Below are 25,444 nucleotides of genomic sequence, written 5' to 3'. Positions count from 1 at the left end.
TTGCATGTTTGATTTTTGACAAAAAGCTGGCTAGCTGGGGAGGTTTTTTTTTGGTTTTTGGGTGGGCAGAGAATGGTGAAGAGATGATTACAAAATTGGGTCATCTCAAACAGCTGGGCTTTTTTCCCATAATTATTTTATTATCTTTCTGTTCAGGAATGTTAGGCTGGTTGGCCTATACATTCTCTCTTCCCCATACCACGCTACAGCTACAGTAATCACTGTTCCAAAGTTTCCCCTGTTCTCAGAAATAAATTCCAACAGCTAAAAGATTACACAGATCTAGCCATCAATAGTGATTTTCATCAGGCAATATGAATTCAATTACGTCTGACTTATCTACACATTTTTTAAGCCATTGTTCCCATCTGGTTTCTCTTTCCTTGTGGTAATTAATTATGTGAAGCTACAAGTCACATGTTTTTGAAGGCTAAAGGAAGAATCAGCCATGACTTCAGCCATGAGCCATTCAGCACTCGTGATCTTTGTCTGTTGTCTCTCTCTTTTCCAGTGTATTTTTGGACACTTTTATTACCATCTCTCAAGTTGCTTGTCAGTTGTAATAACTCATTTTGCACCTTGACCGTTCTGCTCTTATCCCAACATGCTTCCACTATTTCATCTGTATTAGTCTCTTACGGTGCTTATCTTCCTGCACAGTCAGGATCACTGCCTGCCGTTTCCAGCAGTGACCAGCTTTCCTAATATTACCTTCCCAGATGACTGTACATCAGCTTCCCAAGCCTGCTGAAATATCTTTTTTGAAGCCCATTATTCTCGTACTACTACTGCTCTCCTTTCTTCATGTAGGACTGTGAAGCCAGTCATTTAACAAATGCCTTCACCTAACACTGCCCTCCTCCATCAGTCCATCCTAATATCATGTAGTTCTGAACAAAGAAAAATAATAAAATCTTTTTTTTTTAGCAAATTCTTTAACAGTACTTAGTATTATCTATTGTACCATACTGACTGATATAAAGAGTTATGTATTACCCTTAATATGTGTATGGCCAGTAAAAATGTTGAAATTCAATAAAGACAAAACAGAAATGTCAAACTAAAGTACATATTTCAAAGATGGAGAGATTTGCAGATACTGCACTTGAGCAAAATAAAACTTATGGGCTAAACGCCAAAACCTGATGTTTAGCAATCTTTCTTGCTTCATAACGAGAAAAAAAATTAACAGCCTCTTCAACTGATGACACAGGACTTCTGTGCTGACTGATCCAAGACCCTCAAGATCTAGCTAGCATGCAACTGAGACTGAAATTTTTACTCCCTTAACTAGTAATAAATGTAGTACTTGGTGTATGAATGTGGTAGAATAGCGTTTGAATATTGCCAATGGCAATCCTTCAGCATAATTTATTTAAACAGATTACAGTCCACACACATCCAGCTCCCCAGCCTCTCTGCATCTCTCATCATGTGATTGCAAACAATAAGGAAAAAGAACGAGATTTTTGGCAGAAGTCACAAGTGGGCTGTAAGACACATTTAGTTTAAGTAATATTAATTTGCTCTCCAGTTCCATTAAAACTATGGACATGGTTGAAGAGATAAGCAGAACTAATGCTGAGCTTTCATCTGAGATTGAAGAGCATAGCCTGTATTTCAATAGTCCTTTTAAATCATGAAAATAGTGGGATTTTTCTTTTCTGTTTATCCACAACTTTGGCAGAAACAAATTAGAGTCTTCCCTTCCCTAGGCAGGCAGAACTAGGGCTATCTATGGTTTTGCACCTATTTTCTTCTTTCTGCTCCAATTTATATTTCTCTTTTGCGGGGTTTGCTTTTGCAACGATTTCTTGTTCTGTTCTCCACATTTTCTCACTTCAATGACTCTTCTCCTGCACATCCCATTTTATAAGGAAATTCAGGCTGGAAGTTCTAAAGGAAGACATCTACAAAGCCATTCAACTGTATGCAAAAAAAATAGGTGAACAAAGGGTGTATGGAGAAGAAAAACTGCAGTGAGAGAAGTTTGTATTTCACATGTCAATTCTTTGGGCAACTTAGTAGAAATTTATCATTAAAGACTTACAAATTATTCTAAATCTACTCCAGTTTTGCCTCTCTGGTCTTTTATTCTTCATTAAAAAAATGAGTTTGAGACAAGAGTCAACAAGTCTGACTTGAAAAATATCAGCCAGTTCAAATTAGGTTTAGAAAAACCCTACTGCATTGAATTCAAAGAATAAGAAAGAGTATACATTTTTATAGCTTTTAACGACATAATACCATTTTAAGACGACACACCTTACTCTACTTGTGAATATAACACTAGTGAATCTCAGTGAAACACTCTCATAACACCTTACTCAATAGGAAGAGGAGTGACCTGTGTGCATCAGACACAAGCAATGCAGCCTCCTGCCATATGATTAGCATTATTTTTCTTTTGTGACTTGGGCCATTTCTCTTGCTCTCTTCTCCCCCAAAACAGAAAACCAACAACTACTGTATTTGGCCCATGTATGACAAGACTAATCATCCACAGCAATTAAAATGCACTTTTCCCTCAAGCAAACCTTGATGCCTATCATTAGTCATGACTATTTCCACATTAAATCTCAACTTCCATTTCTAATCTTTTCTGCATTACTGTTGCAGTGTCATTTGAAACATGATATTGCTGTGTGGGTTTGAATTTTTAGTGTAATACATTCTGATAGGCATTTATAGAAAAAGATCATTTGAAAGAAAGAAAATCCCATGCAATTCTATTAGGGCAAAGAGCCAACATGCAACATGAAAACACAAAAGACCCCAACCTTTGCTTTTCTAAGCAAATATGTATAGTGATATACTTCAATGTCTGAAAAGAAACGTTACAATAAACCTCTCCCTCCTTAATACAAGCCATAATGTTTCCATTTTCTATTTTTACACCCCATAACACTCTCAGATATACTACATGCTACTGGTCCTCTGCTCAAGAAATCAAAGCTACTTTGAGAACAGTCTACTGCTTTAACATTCTGTAACCTATATTTCTTAAACACTGTCAGACAACTATTGCTTGATCACAGGGTGCTCTTGAGAATCAACAGATCTTGGCCTTAGAGTCAACTCCTATCTAATCCCTAGAAAGGATTCAATGAGGGCACTATCAGTCAGGCTGCTAAATCACCCCAGCTCTGAAACAGTTCTTAAAGTGCTTGAGCATGTCGACAGGTTCAAAGTTATCTGTCCAAGATACTTCAAAGCCCTATCACTGGAGTACTCTGATGGCTATTACAGCAAATCTGATCTAACAGCTTTTCCCAAAGAGACAGACACACCTCTCCCCTCTTCCTACATGTGCAATGTTGCCTTTGATCCAGACACTGGCTCTCACCTCAGCATTGGGACCTGGCTCACAGAAGAGTTGTTTTCCTTATGAGGTTAGTTTTAGGCCAGTCTAGCTAATATTCAATTATTAATTCAATAGAGGGGTGTCATGGCATCCAACAGACTTAACAGAAGTGAAAGGTTAGCTTTCAGGATGGATGTTAAACACCTACTGGCACTGAAAAATGGATTAATATTTCCTACATTTCATGGGGATTTCTGCATTCGCACAGAACCTCATCCTAATGTAAGTTAATTAGGGAAGTAGGAACCTGATCATCTCTCCTTCCCAATATGCACATATTGCCAAAAACTCAATTAGTTTAAATTAGCAGAAGACATTATTTATTACTAATCAAACGAGTGCCTGGGAAAAGGCAATCAATGAAGTTCTGCACAAGACTGGAGCAAAAGATGTCATTTAGGCATTAGTCAGCTCCCTTCACCAAAGGCTGCACCCAAGCAGAACGTTATGCATTAGATAAACACATGATGCTTTACAAAGCCCAGTAATAAAAAGGCAGCCATTAGCCTTCACTTCTCAAATCAGCTCTTACTGGCTGGTATCTTGTAAAATTTCCTTCTTAATTCATTCTGAAAAACAACACATAATAAGCCTTCCTGACATGTATTTATTGGGTGCTCTTCACAGCACAAGTGCTGTTAAATTGCTTCCCACACACCAAACTTTTCACCTTCAATATTTTCAAGCTGCAAACCTGAAGGTCCTTCGGCTTTAAAAGCACCAAATCTGTAAGTGTAAGTGTACATAGCAATATAGTCTTATTCTGATATAAGGTAAACTTTGGTAGAAAGAGAATTGCCACAAACTGGAGTATAGGACACGTATTCTCACAGTATGTTAAGCTTTTTTAAAACAGAAGCATTTGGAAGTAGAGCTTTTAAAAAAATTATTATGAATATAAATAATTGCATATAGCACCAAATAAAGAACAAAGTATGTCAAGAGGTGGACTGGAATAATTTCTTTGGCCTGCATAACTTGCAGCGTTTGCTTCTTACATAATAGGAAAACAACAGCATTTTCATATAGAACACCACATCCTCCTTTTTGCACTTGCTGGAAAGTGCAGGAATGGCAATGAGCATCCATTGACAAGCACAGCTCCATCCTGCCCAGATGTCACATCTGGAACAAGAGTTCTTTCACCTTGCTCGTTCAAGGATTCTGTCAGAGATACATCAAACACTAGCAAACAAATAGTTGCCTGTGAAAAGGCAGATCCTCAACACCTTAAGCTACAGCAAAATGTCCTGGTCACTGGTTGGGGTAACGAGGAAGAAGTATACTTCTCCTCTCCTTCATCTCCTGTTAGCATGCTGCAGGAAAGCCAGACAACTGGCACACTTATAATACAATACCTCCCAAGCACTGCAGCTGTCAGGCCAGGAGAAAATCAAGGCCTTTTTATAAAACACATGCAGTGCTGAGAGTGACTTTACCAGTAACACTGTCTTCCTAATACCTCCCAGCAGGCGTGGCTACATAAGAAGCAGATAGGCTTTCATTAAAGTCACTGAGGATACTAGGCTGTTTACTAAAGAGTGGCACTTATGACGTTTGATTTTGGATGAGCGAGGACGGTACACTCTAAAAGTTTATTTCCAAGTTTAATGAATTTGATAACGGCATAAGCTTTTTGTTCCTTAATGTCATTAGTTGTTCAAATCTTCCTGTTGCAACAGAGCCTAGGAACCTCATGCAGAGACCAAGAGGTCCCCCATTGGACAGATGAAGATAACAAGCCTTTTTGCCCCCTCTTTATTACTACACTGAGCATGTGACTTACCATATGTTGCTTGGATGTTGAAAGGTTTTGTTGCTTGAATCCTCAGCCTGCTCAGAATTAGCCTCTATTCAAGGGTATGACTGACAGGATGCCAGAGATCTCTAAGACCACCACATTGCTCTGTCACAGTCTCAATAGACACGTGCAGCGCTGCAGACGTGAACCTCCAGTGCGACACTTTGCAATGGCATTATTACCTGGTCAAACCAAAATTTACTTTGATCTGAAAATGGAACACTGCTGGAGCCAATATCAATACCTATGTACACACAATGACAGATCTCAGGGGCGGATCAGAGCTACACCACAGTCAGCAGCTTTTAGCCCAACATACCTATATACTACTTTGTGAAGCCACTAAGTCTGCTACAAATTTCCTCATAAATAATTCATTCTGCACCTGTAATAGAATTACTTCAACAGTTAAGCCACTTCAGATGTGTGGCCAATACCAAACAGCCTGGCTGTTTGCAAGTCTTTTTGTTTTTCTTATTTTTTAAACACATTTTTGAGCTGACTCAAATCTAAATGTGAAGTCTTGCACAAAGGCTTATCAGCAGCATTTGTGACACTCTCTTAAAAACTTTCAATCCATAAACAAATTTCTGAATTACAGTGGAAACAAATATAGCATCATCATCCATGATGGATAAAACCATTACAAGATCTGACACATTTAAAGGAAGGAGAAAGAAACCCAAAACCCGAAAGAGTGCCTTCTTTCACTTCTTGACCTGAGTAAATTACAACAGCTATTTAAAAAAAAAAAAAAAAAAAAAGTTGTCAACCTTATTACTATTACTGTCACTATAAAATTTTGTCTCCAAACACAGATTATGCTCAAGTCAAACAAGAAGAAACGCTTCCTGGGAAGAAACCATCAGGGAAATTGGCCAAAGTTTTAACTCATTGAAAATCCAGTAGGTGAGAGAACAGCACTCAAGTGGGAATTCCCATGCAAATCACTTGCAGTCATGACTAAAAGAGTTAAAAAATAAAAAAGAAGGAGTTCAAAATATGTAGACATGGTGCTTATTCATGGACTAATATAAAACACAAAATTGTAAAGTAGTTAATTATGAAACTAGAGCTCTAGAAGGACTGCAACTCTGGAATCAGGTGAGAGACAGCACCAACTTCTCCTTCAATGCCAAATCAACCTCCCCCTCTCAAACTACAGCTTGTGAGAAGAAGATTCCCCTTAAGTGAATTGAGTAAGTTTGCTGCAATTTGATCTCATGGCTGTCTAACTGCTCACCTAAAAGTCAGCTGTACTCGTGCCCTGCATGGCTGCAATAAGAACAGTCTAAGATAGGTGGGAAATGGATATCGCTCAACTTTCACTTCCTTACCCAACATAAGAGAAACTTTGTTCTTATTGTACACCAAACAAATTAAAACCAATCAATACTCATTACAGTTAGGCATTGCGTTTTCTCTGCCAAGCACCATGAGACAGGTTTTCCTATAAAGCCTTCTTAGCAAATGAATTCTGGGTAGGGGCACAGCAGCACTAATACAAAGTTATTAAAAAGAGATGTCTCCAGCAGACAGTTTTCTTGGCTCTCTCACATTCTATTACTGGAAACTGAACAAGAAGCAAGGACAAAAATTAATGAACTAATGAATTTAGAAAGGAAACACACACATAGGTTGATAGGAAGTTTAAGTTACAGAGAAGAGATGAGGCTTTGTGATTTCAAACTCAAGGATGAATAATGAGGAAGTTAAATTATTGTTCATGCTTTACATGGAAGATAGCAACCAAGACAACTTTGTACACAGGACTTGAAACCGAGCAAATTTAAGCCATTCTTTAATTAGGACAAGGTCTTCTCTGTTAAAATGTAGGCATCTAAATTTGTAATTTCCCTAACCCCTTCCAATATCTCAAAACTGAAACATCCATTTCATAATTCTAACAGCATGAACAGATCATACAATTGTAACATTGATAGTGAAAAATGAAAAACATTAATGGTGTGCAAGTTGAAAAACTCTAAGGATATGGCATAGTATTTTCAGTGTGATATGAACTGCAGTGAACAAAGTAGAAAAAGCATAACTGTTTGTGGTTATTCCTCCGAAACCAGGCCCAAATAACAAAAAAAGCTCCTTTCTGAGATTCCATCCCATGCTATTGCTGCTCTTGTCAGAAAAGATGCCAGCTTTAATTCCTACACAGCAATAAGAATGGAGGAGCCTATACTACTGTGCTTCCAAGCACCAAAACCAGTTAATTTAAGCTGAAAAAAAATGTTTTTACACAAAGGACTTCAGAAGGAAGTGTAAAGATAGCTTACTTTAACTGTTTTACAGTTCACTAGGGCTCCTAAATCACCATGAAACTCTGTTTGCTGGCCTACAGAAACTGCATTCACCTCCTGAACATGGAGCAACAAACTTTCTTCAAGACAATAAAATAAAACCCCTACCTGAAACTGCTTTACAGAACTTTATTTGGCATGGGCAGGTTTGGGTTTTCTTGTGTTGATTTTATTGTTTAAGAAACACACAGGGTAGCATTTGATGGCTATAATGTATTGTTTAATATTAGCATAACATTGGAGCAAGGAAAAGATGTGTGTTAGTAAAGTTGCACCATGGCAACTGCCGGCATAGAGCATTTTCAAGCTTACAGTCCTTCCCCCTCCTTGGTCCCATATGCAGCTTCACCCTTTACTTTCTAATACTGCAATGTCATTACAGCATACTCCAGCATTTAAAGCCCACGTGACTCCTTTCACTTGGGGAGGCTGGTGTACCTATACCAGTTTACATACCGCTCCACTAGAAAGAGGAGTGAAAACTAGAAATATTGCCAGTACGTACATTTCTATCCCTGAGTAATCTGCGTCCTAGTATTACAGTTGTGCTACATTATGAAATGGAAGGTGTCTGTGACAGATGGTCACATCAACAACTATACCAGTAGCCTGTTAATAGCTTTATTTATCAGTATTAGAAGAAAAAACAGCAAGAATGTCGAGACATTGCTGTGGATAAGTGGAAAACGAGTCCCTTGCAACACAGAGCTTGCAGAGAGAAAGGCTTAGCAAGTGCCAGCCACAAGATTTCCAGTCATTATTTTCCTGATAAATTAAATAAGAGAGGAACCTGTGCATAATCTTGTTTAAAAAAAAAAAAAGTTTTTCATGAAAGACATAAGCTGCTCATACCATTTTCTCTCTTTCCCAGTAAGCTCTAAATGAAGGGTAATGTCCCTTGTTGTAAGAGGCAGTCAGGAGCAGCCAGAGCCTCTCGCGTCTCACTTCTGTGAGACCTGCTGACCCAGCCCTGCTGCAAGACATAAGATTTTTTCAGGCTTTTCTTAGGCTGGAAAATGTTCCTGGCTACTGCACAGCTTTTATATCCTCTTCTCCAGTAGTGTGATGCCAGAACCCTTTATGGCTTAGGGACAGGAGGGCAAAGAGAGAGCCAAAGAGAGAGCCGGGTGCGTAGCACATGCACTTGTCAAAATGAACTCCGCAACTCTTACCAAGTCAGCATTTATTTCATTATAGCTCCTCCTTTAATACCTTAAGGCAGTAGCAAATACTTTGCTGAGTCCTTGCAAACACATCAGTGTTTTTAGCTCCCAGTTCCAGAGCAGCTTCAGCCCCAGCTCAGGTTACATAGACAAGGCTATATTTTGGTATCTGTGTTGTTGAAGCTACAGTATTAAAACCAGCTTGTTTTTCAAAACTTATTTAGCTACTTGGGTAAGTCAATGGGAATTGTTCCAAGAAGTTTAAGGCTGCTAACAAAAGCCAATATTTGCAAAGGAGGAAGCATTTTCATTTACTGGACTCAATATTGTTGCAATAGTGGAACTCAATTTAGCTTATTTCTTTGCTTTTACAGTACTGTATTTATGCCAAACACTGAAATAAAAGGGTTTTTACTGTAAGCTGACTTATGAGAAGATGTTTCAGCGCTACATGCAGTTTTCCAATTTTGGAGCCACAGTCCATATAATTTTTTTAGTTCTTTATACTTCTGGCATCATGTTCAGAATTCAGAGCCCAGGATCTGAGGGCTGGGACAGTTGCTTCCCTTTGTCCTTTCATAAAACAGCTTGCAAGAAAACTGGGATGTTTGCTTCTTGATTTGCACAACACAAGGCATTCCTACAGCAGCATTAGCAAGCCCAATTACTAAGATGGAATGGATCAGCTTGCAATTGCCATTTGTGTACAGTGCTAGCAGTTTAGTTTGGTTTTTATTTATCTGACTACTAACTACTCACTGCTTTATATATGCACTAATACTGTGTACAGGTATTTGTTGAATATTATCAACATTTGTCATAAAAAGCATGCTAGTGCAATGTATGTTTAACTTGCTCAGAAATATCTTTTTATAAGGTAGGATGGGAGGTGAAAACATGGACTATATTATAGCACTACTGCAGCCTTATAAAGGGATATCAATGGGATTAGACAGCTGGGCAGGAGCCAGCAGCGTGCCCGGGTGGCCAAGGAGGCCAGCAGCACCCTGGCTCGTAGCCGGGACAGCGTGGCCAGCAGGGCCAGGGCAGTGCCCGTCCCCCTGTGCTCAGCACTGGTGAGGCCACCCCTTGAACCCTGGGTTCGGGTTTGGGCCCCTCACGGCCAGAGGGACATGGAGGGGCTGGAGCGTGTCCAGAGCTGGGCACGGGGCTGGGGAAGGGGCTGGGGCACAAGTGCTGGGAGGGGCGGCGGGGGGAACTGGGGGGGTTTAGTCTGGAGAAGGCTCCGGGGGGACCTTATCGCTCCCCACAGCTGCCTGGCAGGGGCTGCAGGCAGGGAGGTCGGTCTCTTCTCCAGGTAACAAGTGACAGGACAAGAGGAAACGGCCTCAGGTTGCACCAGGGGAGGTTTAGATTGGAGATTAGGAAAAATTTCTTCACAGAAAGGGTGGTCAGACATTGGACCAGGCTGCCCAGGGAGGTAGTGGAATCACCATCCCTGGAGGTGTTTAAAATAGATGTGGCACTTAGGGACATGGTTTAGTGCTGGGCTTGGCAGTGCTGGGTTAACGGTTGGACCTGATGATCTTAAAGGCCTTTTCCAACATAAATGATTCTAAGGTAATTATGCAAATACTTACAGAAATACTTCCCAGAGAAGCTGTGGATGCCCCATCCCTAGAAGTATTCAAGGCCAGGTTGGTTGGGGCAGGTGTTTGGCACTAAATGATCTTTAAGGTCCCTTCCAACTCAAACCATTCCATGATTCTATGAAATAAAATCATTGATAGGAAGATTTAATCAGAACAATATCACACAACCTCCTTCAACATTTCTCAAGGGACTTCCAAGTCATGTGCTGGGGGGTGTCTCTCATTTTGTCAGTTAACTGATAAAGAGTAGAATGGAGCTAAATTATAGCTCCACAACTGGAGAGGAAAGAGGGGTGTAATACATGGAAAAGGCACAGTTAAGTACTTCAACATACCGGAAAGAAACATTTAAGTCTGCAGCAAAACAAGATACTGTATACATAAGAAAGCAGCAATAAGTGGCTGGCAATCAAAGATGCTTCTGGCCACCTCACACAGCTTAATGTTATCATGGCTAGAAGGCAAAGAATAGATATTTGAGTAAACTCTTCATCTCTGCCAGATACGGCCGTTGAAAGCAGCATTGGTCAAGTTCATGAACAAGGACAAAGAAATCGAACACTTAAACATTTTTTGATCAATAGGAACATTTTCTGTGTGCTGTTCTGCAGATTTCCTCTGTGCCCATGAACTGAGTATCTCCTGCTTTAATCTAGAAGGCAACAATAAGGGCTGCAAATCTAAAGTTCATTTTATACTACTGCTAGGAGAAGCCCACGCCAAACAATTCCACATATTTCTTAAAAAGTAAAGGGGGTTTATGGTAGTTTGTTCTTTATTAAAATAAGCACTAATAGGCCTTGTAGCCACACTATAGTATTTAGAGTGTTCTTTGAAGTGTACCAGAATTTTTTTTCTTTTCAAACTAGACAATGGCTTTGTTAAAACAACAAAACCCCTACACATATAAGTTAAAGGATGTCTTGCCCAGCATGAACGCTGCTCACTGCATCCTCTTCTGCAGCTTCTGAGACTATTTTTAGATAGTCTGGAACATTTAAACTAATCCAAATGCTCATGAGTTTACTACAAGTAATCCACTTGAGTTTTAGCTTTTTAAAGGGCAATTCACCAGTTTATTTCATCTTAGGAAATACTTTACTTCAGACAGCAGCATGGAACAACTCTAGAAAATATATTAGTTCTTGAAACACGATGCTGATTTTTATTTTATTTTATTTAGTGATAGCATTCACCAGATTCCTCATCTGGAATTAAGTGCACAAATTATTTTCACATTACCATGAAAACATGTGTGGTTGTTTTTTTGGGTTTTTTTTAATCTACTTTAGATATCTCTACAAGGAGAGGTCAGAAATTTGAGTCAAACAGCAACTTGAAAGAACCGGAATCATATTCACAACAATCTAGAAATTCCTCTGAAATATCTTATTCCTTCTCTTCCTAAGATATGTAAGAAACACTGTAGTTTAGACACACGACATTATTTACCTAAAGGGAAATCAGTTTTTCAAAAATTTCCTGACATCTATCCCTTAAGACGTATAACAGTGGACAAAGGACATTAAAATACTTTCAAGGGATGAAGACTTAGAGAAATTACAAATTTCTTTTCAAATGTAAACCCAAGGTTCTTGTGTTTGGGAAATATATACACTTATCAAATATATTATCCTTTTCCTGGCACAGCGTTTACAAAACCTCACACCCAGATCTAGCAAGTTAATTTTGCTAAGGGTAGCGTTTCTTTTCTAGCAGGACATCAAGTGCCAAAATAATTAGGTCAGATCTTGAAGTGCTGCAGAGTTGTACCGCTTCACATGTCCTGGATATCAGACCACCATTTTAAGCCCCTTGCTTAACAGATCGGTGCTGCAATATTCATGTTGCTCTCAAACAGGAGAAAAATGCACTTCCAGCAAGCATCTACATGTCTATGTATCCATAATATCAAGTGTTTATTGCTGAAAGAGACTTTGTAATGCGGTATTGCCCAACTTTAAGTGCACAAAGTGTCACAAAGCACACCACCAGAAAACACATAGCCCAAAAATAAGTAGGTCTCAAACAGGTTTTAAGAGCTAGTCTTCATTATGGTTACTCTCTGTGGCATAGAAAAATACTAACCGTTAGGTTATTCTCAGATAAATTGTTTTTATGAGGACATCGATAGCCTTCAGCTATCTGGAGGCTGATTTTAGCTGAAGGCGATAGATACTGTGAGAATGCTAGAAACGCCAGGCTTTGCCACTATGCCTGTTTGTTTCTACAGCTACTGACCAGTCATTTTACAAAATTCTCATGGCTACTTATTATTTATGTAAAACACTGCAAGTACACAGAGCATTTTTCTCAAAAACCAGATCAAACACACAGGAAAGACACGGCATGTCAAATTAACTGGTGGACTAATTCCTCTGAAGGTAACAAGCGCACTCACAGGATGAGTTGTTAGCCAAGTCACAGACAGAAAAAGAAGAAAAAAAACCCTCTCACATAGCGGTCCTGAGCAGTAAAGCTCACTATAGATTCTTAGACAAGTTGGTCAAAATCTTTATCCCAAAAACTGATTATAATTCTAGTGATATCAGGGTTGTGGCTTACTGTAGTCACTATGGATCATACTTCTGCCCCTTGTACTGAGTCATTAAGAGCAAAGCAAGTATTTCTGCATAAAGCCAAAAAGATGGCCTTTCGTAAAATTTTCTTCTGTGTCTGATTCCTTGTAAAGGGATTTACCCCTCAACTTTTAAAATTCAATAGGATTTAGAGAGCCAAAGTCAAAATAAACAAATCCTGAAATGGATGTTGTTCTCAAATAATCTTTTCAGCTTTATGCCTGACAAGTCACTTTTGGTATATCAAATATAAACAAAAAACCCCCCCCAAAACCCCAGATACACAACTCCAGAAACCACAAAAAGAACTTGTGCTTAAGATTTTGTTCTATAGAAGCTGATCCAGAGTCTCGTCCTTGCAAGTGAAGATTACCATGAAACACAGGTTGTTTCTTCCATTACCTGAGGTTATCCAACCTGCAGAAGATGTGCTATGGAAAATCCAAAACAAACCATAACAGAAGACAACAGGTTCATTCTGCCCACCTTGTATATATCACACTCAATTTTTATACCTACAGAATACCTACTTTTGTCACACACTGAGTGCATAGCAAAGCTGGGTAAGTCTGAAGATGGAATAAAACAATTAAGCTCCTACAAAAGCATTTAAAAATGCTAAATTAGGCTCTGTAAGAATGGCAGCACTCTGTCTCTGAAAAAAAGAGAGATGGACAGAAGCTTCAAGATGGCTTCAGCTCTCCACTCCCCATCCTTGCTAGGCAGAATTACTTCCTGCAGATGTACATTATCACACCCACGTCACCTGTTATGGTCTGATTTGCTGTACTCTATCAGAAGCAGTTCTTGGTTTAAATATTTCCTTGCTTGTGCTATTAGCTGCATAATAGGCAACAATATTTAATAAGCATTTAAGGCTTGAATTCCCCCTTCCCCCAACTTCCTAAACAATCCCAAAGACTGTTAAAAGTATTCGTAGCTCTGTGCCCCCTTGTTTATTTGCATACTATAGCTTGTCAGATAAGTTTGTCTAATATTGTCATTTCTTCCTCTTATAAAGACAAATGCACAGCTTGTTTATCACAGCTGCCTTCACAAGACAGCCCATGGTCTTGATGATTTACCTCTCCATGAAATACTGCAAATATATTCAGTTTGTAATGGTGATTTTGCAGAGTAATGTTCACATTCCAAATGTTTCTTCTGTTTTCCTGTATTTATGAGAAGACAGAAATCTCACAAAAAGCAGAATTATTTCCAAGATGAACATAAGGCACAGCATGAGGTATTTCCCTATAAATTCAAATGCCAGCCCTCAATACAAACAGCACTCCTTTAAGTTTCTGGAGTGATTCGCATCACTACAACTGCATGAGTGAGAACTTTTGAGAACTGAAAGGACCCTAGTTATCACAGCTCACCATGCTGCCAATAACAATCACTGCAGCATCCTGAGTTACCATCTGCAGTATGGATTACATTTATACAATGCTTTCATTCATTGAATCTCAAATTGCTTCTCATGAAACAAGTGATAAAATTCTTTTCAGAGCATCAACATAAACACACAATTCAACAACTGGGGAGCTTGCAAACATTTTCAGACCCAAGTCAAAAACCTGTGACATTTATGACTTTCCCTAAAGTACATAACCTGAAGAACTGCTACTCCTTGTACACATAGAATGCAACAGGTATGGGATTAAAAAACCAACACCCCCCCCCCCCAAAACCCAAAAATCATCACAGCAAAAAAACCTAAACCTTTAAGTAGGAAATAGAGAAGTCTATCTTACTTTTTATGCCTTTGAAAGCTTCAAGCTAACTTTTTTATGCTTGGAAATGTGGTTTTCATTTTTGTTGGCCTCCTCTTAGACTGAATCTTATTCAACTTCTGTCAACAGACAACTGAAGTTTTACTACTTCAAGGGGGTGTGACAAGAGCCATATTTTATAGTATTAGGCTAAGCACTTTGATGTAGAACATGTCATGATCATTTCTTTAAACTAACATGTTTACCTCTACCAATATATAAACGATAAAGATCTCTCACACTTTGTATTCTCAGTTCATTCCAGGAACCCACGCAAACATTGGAATGTTGGTGTACTATCAGAGGCTTATCCTGCTTAGAGTCATCACTAGCTTTATTGTGCAGTAGTAATAATGCTTTATCATGGGTAACCATGGGGAGTTGTGAATTTAAAAGTCTAAACCAGACTATTCCACTCTAAGAATGGCTATGTATGTTTTCATTATTCTTTGGAAGACAGATGATCTATTGTGTTTATCATTTACTCTAAAGCAGACACTCAAACTGCAAAGTAACAGCAACACGTTTGTGAGTACTTATGTTAAAGCGTGCATATTTCACTGGAATACTGCCCCACACCATCATCCTCCATTATCATCTTCCCAACTGAATGTACAAAAACACTTTAAGAGAATGATATTTCCAGGTGCTTATTAATTTCACTTGTAGCCAACACACACTTTAATTTAGACTGGATAATGTATGCAATACTGTTGTGAATTATTGCCTTAATCAAAACATTATGCAACACATTCACCTGAAGCATACAACATTTTGGCAATAAAACCCATAGACAAGACAATATATAAAAAATAAATGACATTTATAGCAAAACTATGAGGGTGTAGACCAAAAAAACCCCAGAACATGTCACCTTCAACAGCAGATTATATGGAAATACAGCCAATTCAAAGACATGTTTTAAACCATATTTGTTTGATGAAGACTGACACCGTTATTGCAGGGTCTGAAAACATGACAGAACAATTTCAGGCAACTGAAGTATTCCATTACTTACATTGCTTTCAGGTGAGTTTCTATGCAAGTAAAACTGGATCCACAGAGACGAATAAGTTTCTTGATCCTTACCTTGAAATCCACTCCTGCTAGTGACCCTGCATCCAGTGACAAAGTAAATATTTTAAAAGTGTGATAGTCAGAAGCCCATAAAGAAGAGGAAAATGGCACAGCCCTGTTAGCAGGAAAGCTGCAAGAGGGACAGAGAAAGGCAGAGCAGTCCCACAGTTAGTGCCTCAATCACAGGTGTTCCAGATCACCACTGCTATATAATCACCTCTATAAACTGGCGCAGCTTGAGCAGAACAGCTCCACCCAAACCCCTGAAACATGGTCACCCCTACCTGGCTAATTCCTAATTCACTTTGGCTGGTGAGGGGGGTTAAAATTCCTGGGATTCTTGAACTAGACTTGAACTAGGGCACCAAGAATCTTTCTTTGGAGTTCACATGATTTTCCTCACACTTAGCAACAGCTTTGACGCATCTATTCATAGCTAGAACATGAAGGAAGCAGACAAGAGTTTAAGAGCGCCTTTATCATCCACTTTTCTATGTAGATTTAGTCTTTGTTTCCTTGCTTCACAGGCTGAGTTAGGAAAGTAGTTTCAGTATATGATGGTTGCTGTTCCACTGAGTAAAACACACATCCATCATGAAAGAAGTGCAGTATGTGTTCATTACGTCTCCCATTACCCAGTTTAAACATGACTCTAGCTGAAATAATGCAGAACCAAACATCTGCTTTTCCAGGTACAAAGATTTTAAAATGGCAAAACACCATTGTATCATTAAAAATAAAGAAAGCATTAGAAAAATGCCATGCCATTTTTGCACATCTGAGAGACACACACACTTAAAAGTTGAAGGTGCCACTCAATCTCAAAGCCAGGCAAGTTAAACACTTGTTCTTTACTAGATTTTTAAATGTTTAGGGACAATTCTCAGATTGAAATAGATTAAAATGGTATTAATTTTGCTAGATGCAATTATGTAAATTATATAACAAGGTTTTATTTTTACACTCTCAGAACTCTATTTTGGCTTTACAAGATGAGCACCTCATCAAGCCTGCAGCAGCAATTTCTCTCTCACTCTGTAATGTAAGGCTACTGTACCACGTCTGCCATTTACAAAAGAAAGCATTCAATCACTCTGATTTTAAACCTCAGACTACTTTACTTCTAGTTATTGGCATTAAATGTACTCCTCTCACGTGCCCTGCAAGCCAAATGTTGTGAAACGCTCATTACAAAGAATGACATTAGAAGTTAAAGCCAGCTGAGAAGTGAAAGTCAAATTATATATGCATGCTACTGGTTTTTAGTAAAGCTGTGCAAATGTGGAACAAGTTGGCCATGAATATTCATTCCAATTACATCACAAGCTTAAATGCTGCTATAGTTAAAATTTCCCCATGCCTGCTTTCCATTACATTACCATCTTTGAGCCCTACTAATCATATCAAAACAACAAAAACAAAGGTTTAAGAACAGGAATCCCACAAATACCATCATAAAGAATAGTCGACAGAATTTCATTTGCTTCCCTAACAATGGGATTCCTGCTTAGGAAACAAGTTAGCTTTACCAGGCACCCAGCATGGAGTAGAAACACCACTGCTTGTTTTGTTGTTAGCACCAAGGTGATCAACATTTGAACACACTCTACAGACCAGGAGTAATTAATAAAGAAACTTGCAGAATATAGCCCAAACCAAACAGAGTCGACTGGCAGCTCAAGACTAGTTTCTGAGCACAGAAGAGATGTACAAGTGTTACCTTATTGTTACCCTTTAGTACTGTGTTATTGGAGATAAAACTACATCTTAAAATTACACTTCATGTGTTAATTAAAGCTATTTTTACAATTATTTAATACATGCTAGTACCCAGTTATGTCAAGCCATCTTCAGAAGTTATCTGTTTACACTTACAACCATTCATTAGGTGGACATTATTATGGTCCATTAGGTCAAAATATACTGTGGCATGTTCATTTTACACCATTTTAAATGACAAAACCTACATGTACAATTAGCATATCAATACAGCTACAGCATGGGTCAGAATTCTTTCTTCAGCCCACCAATTATGAGAAGAAAAAAAAAAGGGGGGGGGGGGGGGGGGAAGAGAGAAAAAACACCAAACCCAACCAAAAAAAGCCCCTACACACAATAGGATGCCAAATTTTCCTAAGTTGTTCCAGTGCTATAGAATCCAACATGATTACTTTATTGATTTTAAATTTTTTTATTAGAGAATCTGCAGATTAATCCATCAGTTATGCAAAAAAATATATACTTATTATTATATCTTGCTCCTGATGAAAGACAGAAGTGAAATGTGTGTACATACATGGCTCAAGTGGTACATACTTTGTGGAAAAAAAAAAGATTTATTTGTAGTTCATTTTTCATAGACATAAAACATGTGTAACATGCCAAACAGAGGTATATTTTGCTTTGTGGGTCAAAGATTCATCAGTATGGAGAAAATATAACTAGATATGCTGGGTTTTTAAAAAGCAAAACAAGAACCACAGACACACCACGCAAGAGTTCCTACCAGCCACGTAGTAAAATTGGAGAGCTTCACTGGGGAGAGTTTTGGATCAGGTTCTGAACTGTGAGGCTTCAGCAGTTGTGGACTTCTCTCTAAAGATGCACAGTGAAGACTCTTACTCTGCCCGTTATAGTGGCAGTCCTTTTCTAACTGGGGCTTTACACCAGCATCTTCTGCACAGAAACCCTCACTTACTTTTCAGGACCACCTGGGAAACGTGGATAAGCTCTAATCCCACTCTAACAGCATGTTATTAACCTGGCTTCTGTACAGTTTCCTTATTAAAAGGACATTTAAAACACTCAGAAAAGTTCTGTAAAGAAAGAACAGACACAAAAGGCTTTTAGAAGAGCCCTCTGAATCAGAGCTTCTCTAAATTTGAAGGAATAGCCAGAACTCAAGGGCTGAAAGTAAGCTATGCAGCAGCAGGAGAATCCAAGTACATTTTTGTATTCCACACAGGTGCAGTAACCACAGCATCACTTGAACAAATGTTAAACCTTCCTGGGTCTTTAGGACATCTAGTAACATCTACTCTACCCTTGCTTTTTCAGACACTGGAGACATGAAGACAAACCTAATGCAGTGCCAGTATGCTCTGAAGGAACAAGATTAACTTTCACTAAGAGGAGACAGAGCCTGTGTATTACTAAAAGGGACCATGCATTTTCCTTACCATCTCACAAGACTAACTAATTTGGATTGACAAAGCAGCAGCAAAACAGACCACACTTCTGTAAAACAGAATACTTTCATGCAGAGGGAGGCTGTGGGGAGAGCAAGATGTTTTAAGACTTTATCGCTGCAGTGGAACAGACAATTAGGCAATTAAAACTAAGAAAATGGACAAATTACCAGTTGCAGATGAACTGCACTGCAGAACAGAGATGGGAGAAACAAGAAAACAGAAATGAGAGCCTTTGGCAAGCATTTTAATAGCATGACTAAAAGAGGGGCAGCTTGGGAACAAAGGTGAAAGGATAGTTAATTTGCAGAATCTTATCAGCTTTTGCAAAGGAACATTTTTGAAAGAGCTAGTGCCAGAAATAATCTTTGTATTCTTGCATTGAAATTTATAACACATTAATAGAAATCCAAGAGGTCTCATGCCAGCTTCATTTTTGGTCACTCAGCAAGGTCCTCCTGTACTAGGTTTTTAATTACATTAGCAATATCTTCACACTCACAGAGAGACTTGTAGTTTAATCATTCTGCTCAATAGGAAACCCCCAACAAACTCATTCTTACCATCCCTACTTGCTCCCAGGGTGTGGAGAATGAACTACTATTTCACACACCACAGTAGAGGTTATGTGAAAGCACACCCAAACCTCGCACAAAACATTTCTACCACCACCACCACCACTTCGAGGCAACTTTGGTAAAAGTGCTGCTGATCACACACTGTCCATCACCAGGGTAACCCACTTCTAAAAGCCTTTTCTGGACTCTTCCCTGCAAGTGCTAGACCTCCATCCAAGCCAAGAAGCAGAATAAGGGAGTTACTCTTCTTCCACCAGCTGCATACTTCATATGCTTCAACTAGCATATTTTCTTTACCACATGCATCTTACTACACAAAGCTCTTGGTGGAAGAGGCCTTCTTTTGCACAGCAGCAGACACCTCTGCCACTAAATTTTTCCAAATAAGAGCACAGTGAGAAGGAACCTAGCAAAATTTGCTAGTCCAGCTCTGCAGAGATACCAGCTATGAACTTCTTGGCTTACAACCTCATAGATTTGCTGCAGCTCAGATTTAAATCAGGACACACCAACCTGGCTGGTGACCATTCGGGGTTAGCAGGTGTGCCTATTCCCTCACTGCAGACTGCAGTGAGAGGCTGTTGTCTCATCACACCCTGTTGCAAAATGATTTTATAGCTGCAGCTCAGACAGTATCATTTTATTACTGTAAATAATCAAGGGGACAGAAAAATGCTATTATTAAGACAAGTAGAAGCCATAGAGCACAGCTAAGGACTACATCTCACTGAACTGTGGAATATCTGCCACCACAATAACACTCAAAGATAGAAGCATAAGAAAATAAAGGATCTTGTGCCTCACATTTTATTTTTACTTTAAACACTTTTTACAAGGAAAATAAAGAACATTAATAAGTACGAAGGAAAATAGGCAGGATTGGGATGAAGAACACAGGATTTTGCTTGAACATTCAAGAGCATGTATATGGTCTAAGTTTAAAACCCTACAATAATAGCAACATACAACAGTTTCTATTTCTTGGCTTAACATACACCATTTTTACTAGAAGAAATACTAAACAATCAGCTCTGGGATAAATATACAAACCTCAACACTTTAAAAAAAAATAAATATTCAAGACTCCTGAGCAAGATTTCTAATGTTTTTCTTTCTAGTTATGAGTTTCATAGGTAATGATACGGAAACATTTATTTTAATTACAGCAGGTCTTTGATATCTATGCAACAAACTCATTCATACAGTTTATTCCTTCCTCAGTCTGGTTATTCCAGTTCAAAACACAAGCAGCTGACTAGGAGAAAAAAAAAGTTTAACAGACTTTTAAATGCTTTGAATCCTAGGAAGCCACCCTTATCTAATTCAAGCAGCTTGAAATGAGACATTGCCACAGGAAAGATGTGGGTAAAACTGTACAATACCATTGCATTGGCCGCAAAGACAATGATGGCACAACGGCAGCATCTTTCAGAAGAAAGGGTGGGGATGGGAAGCAGGCCTTGGACCATTCATACTCCCATTTCTAGCTCTCCATATGTGTTATTCTACTGTCAGACTCAAACATTGATGTATCCCTTTGCCAAAGCAAGGCAAGCAGTAGAGGCACAAGGGCTACTTGAAAACTCCACAATAGATGAACTGCTCTAGATGAGCACATGGGGAAACACTACAAGACCACAGGTTTCTGCTTGCCTTAAGGGGAGCTCAAGCAAACAGCACAAAGTTTATTGTCAATAACTTGTGACTAAAGCAGTCTACACCCTACATTCTATTATCTTCTGAAAAAAGCACAAATAAATTACACCAAATACACCATACATACATGCTATAGTAGATAAGGTCTTGCAGATAGCATCCTACCACTACTTTCTCTTCCCTACCATTTGTGAAAGTAATTTCTTTTGCTATATTTTCTTCTGTGATTTTCTCTTTTGTTTTTAATATTAAAAAGACATCTTGGCATTAATCATGAATTATAACCAACATCAGACAGCTTTTTCCTGTGACAGACTTTTACAAGTTTTTAATCTTTCCTCTGCTGGTGTTTGACAGCCTATGGATGATGGGGGCAGGGGCAAGTGGAAGAAGAATAATTAAATACAAAAAGATGCAATTTAAAACCAGTTTTTACTTTAAAGACAACCAACTTGTCCAGCATTCCTTATGTGAAACAGATATTTTCTTGTGTAGATTTCTTTTGAAAACCAGTAAGGTTAATATGAGAATGCTGTCTCAGAACTGTTATTTCTTTTCCAGAGAGACAGATTGAATATATTTCCCCAGTTTCTACAAAAGGAAGCTGCACGCTGCACTTAACAGTTCTTGGCACTTTCACATTTGCTATTTTAAAAGTCACCTCAGCCTGCTTCAGTTTATCCTAGGAAACAACTTAAACATTAAAATTCATGCAGGAGCACATGTGCTGCAGGCAGCCAACACAGCCACAGAACTACAAGGATTATAACTTACCTGAAAAAGAAATGCTTCATTTTTGCTCCTCGATTATGAACACATTAAAAAAAGCTACAGACTTTATATTTAAAAAACCCACATCATGGCACAGACTCTTCAGCCTTATATGAATCTCTCTACTAATAACTTAATCCGGACTGTATTATCAATTCCAAACAAAAGTAACAAAAAATAAATCACATCCCCTCCAACCACACACACACCCCTGCAGAAGTTTGACCCTCACCTAAACATTGTCCACATTTCAACAGGCAAGCAGCAGTCAAGCATAATGTTGCTTATTATTGTCAGGAGTTCCCAACCAGATCACCAGTACTCATTTAACCAGCTGCCATAGGTGGTGCTGAAAAGTATCATCACAAAAGGAACAACCAACAAAAACTTACCTCGGTGCACCACTACAGGAACTACTAAACTTCCAAACAAGAAGAGAGGATTTGTTTTTTTAATTGTTTGATTTTAGTGAAGAGGACAGCATAAATAATTTTGGTACTGTTCCACCTGCCACATAGTAAGGCACACAGGGTGTGTAGGTGACAAGCAAAACTTAAATAAACAAAAGGTACTCAAAGGCATACCTAGATTATGAGCCAAGGTACGCGCATGCTTCAAACAAGCAGAAACACTGAAGTAGAAAATGACACAGAGAAGTACCAGTTACTGACAGCTATGAAGTCTTCAATTTTTGAAGCTGCACATCAGCTTTCAGAAGCACATTTCCGAACACACTGAAATAGCCCGCTACAGTTGTGGGCTATGTCAGATTGACAAATACAGGTTACAAACTACACAAGTTAGAAACAATTACATAAGGCTTTACAGCATAGCTCCAGTGTTCGCTGCACACAGCAACTTCTTTCAGAGCAGTCAGTTCCCAGAATTAAACGAGAACGCCACTGAAGAGACAATAATAAACTCTATCACAAATCTCCTTAAAGGCTACAAAACTCCCCACACAAAGCTAACAGCAGAGAAGAACGATATGAACTAAAATGTTTTCTCTTACCTTTGCTGAGAGTGCCTGTGATGAGATTAAAAATAGTCTGGGCAAATTTGACAATCCCATGCTTGCATCTCTTTGAACAACCGCTCATGGTTCAAAAGGGTAGAAATGCTCTTCTCTCTTATAAAGTCCAGGTATGACAAAAAAATAAAAAAGCAAGTCCTTTACAAAGTTGAGACGACAGTTTGTGCAATGCACATAACTCTGCTCTCATGCACTAAAGCACCAGCCTCTGCACGGAGATTTGCCTCTCTGAAGCTACTAGGAAAGATTGCAGTGGAGAAATTTGCATCCCCTTTTTGTTAAAGGTATAGCTCTCCCCTTCAGCCTCTCCACTGTGATTGCACATGCATGCCGCGGTGCCCTGATGGAAGTTGCTAAGCACAGGCAACACCTCAGCCAGGCAGGGAAGGAGGAGGGATTTGCTTCACCAGGCTTTGCAGCCTGCCATGCCGGGCACTGGTAATGCAGCAATCAATGCTGGAGTCACAGGGTGGTGACTGCTGCAAGAAAAAGAAGCTGCTGTTTGAAGACCCTTTTCTTGGTTCTCTTTTCCAGCTGATTTCAATGAAGCTGCCAATTTTACTCCCATCAGGCCCAAAGGAACCAGAAAATTCTACCAACACTGTACTTGCACTTTACACATAGAAGGCTGCAGGGGATTCCTCTGCAAAACCTGCCAGAAGTAGAAAAGCAAAGCTGCACTCAGAAAAAGTCCCTTTTAATATTACCAGCTTAGACGCTGCTCAGCTGGGTATTTGCTCAACACTCAGGGATGTGTCAGTCAGGCTCCTAGAGCCTGCGGGGCTTATGCTCACACCTCTGTGCAGCACAGCACTGTTTAATACCTTTACTTTTTACACACTACCTCATGTTGTGCTTGTCCGATGCGCACAAGGCTCCCTCTTACCATGTACCGTGAGTTTATCCCCTAGCAACAGCCACAGCTCTGGCTTCTTCACTTCAGTCAATTATTTCTGCGTGCCTGGAATACTTTTAATAAAAAGACTTGATGTGTCCAGCAGCAAAGCAGAAGTTGCCTCAGAGCTTCAACCCCACCTGAGCACTGAGTCGGGCATCTTCAGGCTTTCATTCATACTGAAGACCTCTCAGATGTTTTTAAACAACTCCCAAAATGCCGTATTTGCTTGTCGCAGGGTAGGTTACAAAGCAGATTAGCTCAGGCTTCAGTTCACACCCAGCTGCCACTTGTTAGATGACTTGATCAGCCCTGTCTCTGACACAGCCACCTGGAGCCAGCCATCACGTCTGAGCAGCAACAGCTGAGTCTTCTGCCTTAGCTGAGAAACAAGCACAACAAACAGCTTTTCACTTCAGGGAACAACGATAATCCCTTTTGCTCAGGGGGCACTAACCTGCTTTGCAGTATAACTTACATCCCTCTCAGGCAAAATTCAGGGCTTTGTCAAATGGTTCACCTTGCTTTGAGACAGGCAACTGCCTGCCCTTCGCGCCTGGAAGCACCCTAGCCCTCCTCCTCCTCCCCTCACATGGGCGCTCCTGCCCTCCTCCTCCCCAGGCACCCCTGTGCCATGCAGCTGCTCACCATCTCCTCAGGGCTGCTCAGAGAGGCTTCACACTGCCTCATTTTACCTCAGAAAAAGGTACTTTGACACATAAAAACTGACATACAGACAAAATTACTTCAGTAATAGCCACCATGAAGCTCATGCCCGGGCTGTCACTCCCAAGCTGAGCTGTCAGGCACTGGAAGTTTTGCTGCTCACTGGCTTCCACCCAGTTGCCTCTAGCCTTAAATACCTAACATTCAGTTTCAGTTTTTTTCAGATTTAATAGTTCTCAAATTTGGAAAATTTCCAAAAAGCTTCAATGGAAACATTCTGTAGAAAGCAGGTGTGAGCTCACAAGGATGGCTGAGCCTGGTGGCGGGAGGCCGGCAGGGCCCCACACGGACATCCCCTGGGGCTGTGGCCTCCGCCTCGGGGTTGTACTCCCACACAACCTTTCATGTAAATTTTCTGTAAATCTATCAAAAAAATCTTCTCTTCCCTTTATTACGCTCGGCAGAGCCAAAGCCAGCCAGCTGAGTGCTCAGAACCTGCCCTTTGAGGCACAGGATGTTGAGTACTGAGGCCAGCCCTCCGTGGGGCACTGCAGGTGGAGGAGAGAAGCCGGGTCCCTACTGCCGCCAAATCCTCCCCCTGGATTGCAGCAAACACCCAAAGGTCTTGTGGTTCCTGCCACCCTCACCTCCACACAGCCCAGAGCCTTTGTTACACAGGGCTTCCCCATCTCAGAGGTGATTACGTTAGTGGGGACTCTCTGTCCAAGGTTATTAGTGGGAAACTTGAGGCAGAGGTTAAATACATTGCTGAACCTTGTCAGAAACATATGACTGAATAGAGAGTGGCATGGGTTTCAGGTGTAAAGTAATATTTCTGCCCTCTACACCACAAATTTCCAACCAGTAAGGTAAACAGTACAGAGTGATGTGAAGATGGAGAGTGGGAAAGGAGGTGGAGGGGATGTGTTGAAAAAGCCAAAAGCCACTTTTCTCTGGACCATTCTTGGCTTCA

General features: G+C 39.7%; 1 protein-coding gene across 1 annotated transcript in view; it reads right to left on the bottom strand.

The window, feature by feature from the left end:
• The window catches only part of KCNIP1 (potassium voltage-gated channel interacting protein 1), a 439,940-nt gene extending 416,661 nt beyond the window's left edge, over nucleotides 1-23,279 (bottom strand). The window contains exon 1 of the mRNA XM_037398045.1: nucleotides 22,890-23,279. Within this exon, the coding sequence (XP_037253942.1) occupies nucleotides 22,890-22,977 (88 nt within the window). The 5' untranslated portion in view covers nucleotides 22,978-23,279. The remainder of the gene's footprint in view (nucleotides 1-22,889) is intronic.
• Nucleotides 23,280-25,444: the final 2,165 nt, after the last annotated feature.

This window comes from Falco rusticolus, chromosome 8 (genome assembly GCF_015220075.1).
Source record: "Falco rusticolus isolate bFalRus1 chromosome 8, bFalRus1.pri, whole genome shotgun sequence".
Taxonomy (NCBI): domain Eukaryota; kingdom Metazoa; phylum Chordata; class Aves; order Falconiformes; family Falconidae; genus Falco; species Falco rusticolus.
The sequence above is the reverse complement of the archived record's forward strand: the minus strand, read 5'-3'. Positions and strand labels throughout refer to the sequence as shown.